At 38.5% G+C, this 7429-nt stretch overlaps 1 protein-coding gene across 1 annotated transcript; it reads right to left on the reverse strand.

The window, feature by feature from the left end:
- Positions 1-1409: 1409 nt before the first annotated feature.
- On the reverse strand, positions 1410-7172 carry LOC101851307 (1-phosphatidylinositol 4,5-bisphosphate phosphodiesterase beta-4; the record flags this gene model as incomplete). Its single annotated transcript, XM_013089631.2, is given in 3 exon segments — positions 1410-1490; positions 2321-2455; positions 6873-7172. Coding segments are annotated over 2 exon segments (165 nt in total), but the record flags the coding sequence as incomplete, so codon positions are not given.
- Between the last annotated feature and the right edge of the window lie 257 nt (positions 7173-7429).

The following is a 7429-nucleotide window of genomic DNA, read 5'->3' on the forward strand; positions in this document are numbered from 1 at the left end:
AAGAGGGGGGAGAGAGAGAAAGAGAGAGAGAGAGGGGGAAGTAGGGAGGGAGAGGGAGAAAGAGAGAGGGGAAGAGGGGAAGAGGGGGAGGGGGTAGGAGAGAGAGAGAGAGAGAGAGAGAGAGAGAGAGAGAGAGATGAGAGAGAGAGAGATGGGGGGGGGGAAGAAAAAGAGACAAAGACAGAGAGGGGTGATGGCACACCTTGGAAACACTTTATAAACGTCCAGTTGTCAGTTTCCGAGGGCCTGCCTTCAGTTTTGAGCCTGAAGGACCAACAGCTTCTTTCGAGAACAGATTTTTTTAAAAAGACTACACCAGACTTCTTCCAAAAAAAACAAACCCTGAGCTCATCCATAGTCACTGGATAATACAATCCTTAGTGCTTTACTGTGTTCAGAATATGGGGGGAGGGTTACTACTGGTGAATGCTACTCTTGATAAGACTAGTTCTTCAAATTGTGACAGGCGAATAAAAGAGACACCAGAAATGAAAATGTAGCTTAAAATGTATCAAAATAGCAAAACAATGAAGTAGGAAGTCTACTGTATGTTTAAGCAGCAACAAAAATATGTTCCACAGACAGTAAAGTGAGATACAGAAAGAGAGTCAGAAAGCTGCATAAGAAAAAGGTGATATATTAACTAAACTTTTAACAAAAGGAATAATTATAATAATAACTAAGAGATGTATTTTTCAAACCCTGTGCACCCATAAAAGGAGTCCTACAATATAATCATATTTAGAATAGCCCAGATGACAACAATGTCTATAGTCTCTTGGCCTCCACACTGAGTCATCTAGTTATAAACTTATGTCTATAGTACTTGGCCCTTCTATAAATCAACATCAAATAAACTGACAACATCTGAAGATATTTCAAACAAACGTTTTTCACAATACTCGACACTCCAGTATTTAATACAGTATAATAGTATCAGTAACAAAAACCTGTTTTCCTACAGCCTGAAATATTTTTGAGCTACTGATTCCTTGTTAGTTTGAGTAAAGAAAAAAAAATCCACCCAATAACAGTCCTTGAGCATAGAAAAAAGGCAAGACAGACAGACAGACATAAACAACAAAAGTAAAAAAAAAGAAGTAGGACCTACCAATGGCATCCTTCAACCATATGCTGAGCCACTGAGAGAACAGGTGAAAATATTACAACAGCGACAATGCATTCTCGATACAATATTGACAAAAGCAATATGACAAGGAAAGGGCAATTAATTTCACAAGGCTCGAATCAGTCCTTGTGAAAAGAAAATTCAGTCAGAGAATTATCTGTCATTTCTTCTTGTCACTCTAGGCCAATTTGAGGAAAGAGAGGCCAAAAAAAAACAACAACAACAAAATCAGAGAAGAAAACAACACATTACATAGAAAGGGAAAAGCTCAAAAACTTACCCTGCCTTCACTTTTCCAACAAATAAAGAACCCATACTCGTCAACTTTAACAATGCAGTTCGATTCGTAAACAGAATATTCCTGCAGGGAGAGTGAAAATACAGAGGAAAGGATTTAATGAGCATGCTCTTTTGTCCTCATTACTTTAATGGCATTCAAATAATTTACATTTTAAAAACTTTTCAACACATGAAATCAGAAATACCATATAATATAAAAATATAACACATCCCTTATAGTGGTAACAATTTTTACCCAACAAAATTCCTTCAATGCTTAAAAAAAAGCTTCTTTTTTTTATAGTAGAGGGTTTTACGGCGCTCATAACTGCATAAGGTCATATGAGCGCCAAGGGGTGGGTGTCAACAGAGAAGTCTTTACAGGGAATCAGACTTAGACTGCTCACCTCTCTAACTTCAACAGCACAAAGTCTGCTTCGACTATCAAGGCACCCTAAAATAGCAGGTCACAAGAGAGTGACAAACATACAAAAGAAATAGAGGACAATTACAATAGTAAGGATCAGGAAAGAAAAAAAGCAGCAGTTCCCTGTCGTAGATCAGGCACAGTTATGAGCATGACATGAGTCAGCCCATTTACAATTCTACTGTGCTTGAACGAGAAATGTCCACCCTCTGGGAATGGCCTAAAGACACTTCAGTCAGTGGCACTGCCCCGGGGGGTTAAAAAAAAAAAGCTATGCTTTTCAAAAAATAAAAAAAAGCTATGCTTTTCAACAAAAAAAAGAAAGTTTTAAAAATATATATTCTAAAATGTTTTAATGTATTCTCACTTTTCAAAGGCACACAAACAGAATCAAAGAGGCAAGGAACAGTTCAAGAAAAAAGTTCAAAATATTTCAACAGAATTGGGAAACCCTCAAATTTCGTTAGCAAAAAATAAAAACTCACCTCATCCCAAATGTCAAAGACACATCCAATTTGCAAGACATCTGGTACTGGAATCCTCCAGCTAAACTCAAAAGGCTTAGCCATTGATGAATGGCGTTACAACACCAGCTGATGTTGAACAGGCAAGTCAAAACTCTGGAAATAGAATCAAAACACAGAATGTAAGGAAGTTTGTAACGAAAACATTAATTTACTAATAAAATATCAAAATGTAGATTATGTTTAAGCCAATGTCACAGGCAAAGTGTATAAAAAATAATCGTGACTTTAACATCCTGACCAAAAAATCAGGACAGCATGGCACAATAACTCATGAGTTTTGTAACTATTAGTGTTATGAAATAAGAGGCTTGAACATCAATGTTCTCATGAAAGAAACAAAGAAACAAATGTTTTTACCATCTGCACCAAAAAAAAATGTTCATTAAATAGCAGGCTAACATTTATGAGTGTCCACTATCCCTGTGGCAGGTAGGGTCAAAACCCAGTTCCTGAATGATTTAAAATGATCGATAACGATATTTAACTCCTACATCTCTATATTATAGTATACTTGTGAAAGTTCGTCACTTTGGCCGCCTAAAACTTTCGAATCACTTAACTTTCGAAATTGACCAAATTAATGATGGTTCAGAATCATTTAAAGGGTGCAGTTTTATTGAGGAGCCTGAAGCCACGGTAGTTTAATTTTCAGTTTTTCATTAGTTTCGTTTGGATCGTATCTTCTAAAACGCCATTGTAAACTAGCCGTGCGCATTGATTCCACACCTTTGAAATTCTGGAGTGTACAACCACAAAAGCGGAATAGAGAATCAATCTATAGGCCTACATCTCAATATCTAGACCTTCTAATTTTTTGCATCTGTCAAGATCTATTGCTCCATTCCAGTAGAGTGTAAAAATAAATATAGCAGGCCAATGACTTTCATTTGATGTTAATGCACCAATCATTCCTTTCATCGAAAGGGTGTCCAGCTAGTTTAAAGTATTAAAAGGATGGTTGCAGTACAATGTGCACTACCAGGTATTTCAGCCCTTCTGCCAAAATACTTTATATTCCAATGAGCCTCACAATTCACCCCGCTTTGCAGTGTAAAACAAACCCACTTCCTAAATTACCTGACCTACCTCGATGGCGGCATACAAGACCTTTTTGATCATCAGTAGAAATCAACAAATCAAGAACCTAATGGCCCAATATTTTTCTTCCCATTTCAGTATCATCAGCAGCAAAAGCAATGATAGGTCTACAGCAGAGCACATGGTCTGAAGTGGCACAGAATTTTGAAAAAAAAAACCAAAAAAAACAAACACATCAATCATCAAATAAGGAGAGTGTTCTCTCTCTCTCTTTCTCTCACAACAAAAAACAACAGGCATATATACACGAACACTAACAATTGCATGTGCACATAATTACATATGAATGTGGGGGCACAAAAGCAGGCTGTTTCATCATGCAAATGATCAGATACAGTTCTTAGTACGTTTCTGATGTGCTGAATGTACTGTCACAAAAAAAACTTCTACCTTCCAAGTGTGAACATAAGAGAAACAAATGATTTACAAAAATTAATGGACAGGTTATCTCAGTGCTGAACAGTAGATTGGCAGGAGATTTGAAGTTCTATCTATTTGTTGATTACAGAGGTGTGAAGTGCAGAACACCAGTTTACATATATGAAAAATGTCGAAAAATCCCTTCTCTATGATTTGATACAGATAGTTTCAGCGTCATTGTCTTGAACAAAACATAGGATCAGCTTCTGCTGGGTTTTTTTGTTTGTTTGAGTAAAGAAAAGACGTACACTGGCAAAATAACATAACAGTCATTTAGTTGCAGGGAAAGAGTTGAGTAAGATAAGAATAAAACAGAGGGGAAAAAAAGAAGTCAGACGCAATCAATGCAATGTACTGATGGACATTAGGCTCGTGTGGCTACGAGGCTGATTTGGGCCAGGATGATGTGCATGAATGAATGGCTAGAGTGGGGCGCAAACATTCATTGCATCTTTTCACTATAGATGCAATCATCATTAGTTTTGTAAAGTGTTTTACGGCACTCACAACTGTTCTGCATACGGTCATATAAAGTGGAACTCAGTTTCAACAAACTTGGATTCAATGAAAACTCGGATTCAACAAAAAGGAGTTGGATTCCCCAATGTTCCTATTCATAAAAATCAATTTGATTTTTTTTAAAACTCGGATTTAATGAACACATACATATAAATGACAAGCTCGGATTCAACGAAGTTGCTTTCAGGGTGAATTGCTCTATGCGACCAATCAGCGGCCTCCTTTCATACCAACACAGATGTTGTAATCACGCACCCATGTTATAGCATGTGTTGGGGTCGCACCGGCGGCCAGCTTGCGTACGACTGTGTGAGCGCGTGCTGGAGGAGAGGGTACATACGATCTGGGCGTGGAACGTCAGTGGAGAAACAAACCCGATACAGATCAATATATTCAATGATAAGCTAATCTTGACATTTAATAAATCTACGTAATGAGTAATGAACTGTGCGCTGAACTGTGGAAACAAACATTGCCATAAGACAGGCTCTACACAGCAACATCAACTTGTAGGGCAAACAATAGGCCTACGTTATAGATGATAGATGACACAGGCATGTATTAGAACAAACTGGCCCTTTTGCACAGTGTGTGCTTGGTAGAATTCAGTGTATCTTCCTGGAAGTTTCCAGCAATTTTTCGGTATCCAAAGAAATAAAAATGCTTCTCATTTGAAACCAATTATACATTTTGCTCGGTGCATGTAGAGCCTAATTATTTAAACAAAAACCTCATATTTGCCATATAATGAAAACTGAGATTCAACATAATTGAAGGCCTGGCCCACCGACTTCATTGAATCCGAGTTCCACTGTATATATAAGCGCGCTGGACACATTAAACATTTTTAGTCTGATAGGAATCAATTTTGAATTTTGCCCGAGTGGCCCAAACCTACACTGATTGATTTTAGACCACAAAGGGATTTAATGTGTGCAACTTGCATAGGACTTCTGAGATTTTTCGTATTACCCAAGAAGGCCAGGTGTTAGATCTTACCTACCATAATATCAGGGGTGTAGCTGATAGACAGCAGTAAGAAGGAGCAAAGGAGTAGCATGTAGAAAAGCTGCAGAAGAAAGAGACAGGAGCTATGGGGAGGGGGCAAAGGAGGTGATGGGGTGGGGGCAGAAAGCAGTCTTGATGAAAGCAGACGACCAAACACGGTTATAGAGCAAGGAAGGAGGTGAACGGAGAAAATTTTAGTAAAGAAAATTTTCCGTCGTTGTTCGACTTCAAACCCGGAACCTACTGAATGAGAGCTGAACAAGTAACCCCTCAACCACGAGAGCCCCCATGCAATCATCATTATAACAAAAATCTTAGACTTTTAATTCCAAGTCAGCTTCAAAATTTGTAGGCCCTATATTTGATCGATGTTGGCCTATCTGCATTAACTGAAGAGTATGAAATTCATCTAAACAGGAATACAGTATACATAATCTCAAACAATAATATTTATGAAAACAACAACTCGGGCAGACAGATCGACAAGAGAAAAGGTGTCCAATAAGCAATGCCTTTCGACTACGAGAGCTAAGAAGAGAAAGAATAGAATAGAAGAAAGTGTGAAAAACAAAGGTAAAAATAGTAAAAATGAAAAAGATATTCATCATGAAAGGCAAAATAATGGGCACTTTTTTGGTAGTTCCCACCCCGCAATTGTTATTCGCCGGTTTGGGCCCCAAGAGTAGGGGAGTTTCTGGGGGACTTGCCCCCCTGCCCTAATAAAATTAGCCTATGGTGGGGGGTGCCCCCCTGAATTTTCCCACAATTTAATGTTTTGCAGTTGTTAGGTTTGATATCTTAGCTTGCCAGGCATCAAACATATAGATCAAGATGTAGATCCAGGTCAGGCTCAAATAAGGGGGGTGGGAACAACCGAGTCCCAAGGCGCCCAAGCCTAGAGGGAGAGGCCTCACCCCTCCTTCCCTTCATCCCGAGAACAGATCAGTGATAAATGTGTAAAAATTGAATGTAGGCCTATAGATCTAGCCTAGATGTCTAGATCTAGATCTAGATATCTACTTCTAGATCTAGATCTAAATCTAGATCTAGACATCTATATCTAGATCTAGATCTTGACTTGTAGTTGATTAGACATAGAGAATCTGGAGTCTACCCAGCAGCAGATTTTTAAAAATTGAAAACAAAAACAAACAAAAAACTCATTCAATCTGGATGCCATTACAGTATAAAAAGTGGGCACAGTAATACTTTTCTAAAACATTCTAGATTGCTAGTAACTTGGGCAGGGGGCAAACTTGAAGATCTATTGTCGGTGAGTTTGATAAAAGAAGTGTGGAATCCGTTGGACAGAGCGTGTTGTCTGCTATGTTACGGAAGGGGTTCTGCAAACTTGCCTATCCAAGCGCGACGGACACCGTTATTATCACACAAAGCATTGATAATGCACTCTTATTACAAATGAAACACAGGCTCTGACTATGGTAAGAAACAAAATGCAACTCACTGTCTGCAACTAGTCAGCCGAAGTCGCACAAAATGTTCATTTCATAATGAGATTGGTGTCAGTGAAAGTACAGAGCGCCCGACTCTTACACTTCGTCGGCCATTTTCTTCTTCCTACTACACAATGTTGACATACTTGACCAATGAACTCAGCCTCCAGAGTCACGTGACAATATTATTCTCAGCATCGCAGCGTTGCCAGATTTCCAATCGAGGTTTGATTAGCTCCAATCATTTATTATTACCTTCAATATGTAATGTCACAGCTAATAAAATGTTCCTCAAACCTCAGTGCTCTCAGTTGCATACTGATATAATCGATTTAAATAAAAGTGCTTGCGATAAACATTGATGAAAACGAAACAAGTTTGTAAACCACAGCTGAGGGTAAAACTATCATTTTCCAATATCCGCTCTTTCTTATGACCTTGCCCCGATGGTTGATGAACATTTTTACTCACTGTCCTTGTCCTGTACCCCAGTTTTCAAACGCATGTGCAACGGACATCTCTCTCTCTCTCTCTCTCTCTCTCTCTCTCTCTCTCTCTCTCTCTCTCT

The sequence above is a fragment of the Aplysia californica genome, unplaced genomic scaffold (genome assembly GCF_000002075.1).
Source record: "Aplysia californica isolate F4 #8 unplaced genomic scaffold, AplCal3.0 scaffold01002, whole genome shotgun sequence".
Lineage (NCBI taxonomy): Eukaryota > Metazoa > Mollusca > Gastropoda > Aplysiida > Aplysiidae > Aplysia > Aplysia californica.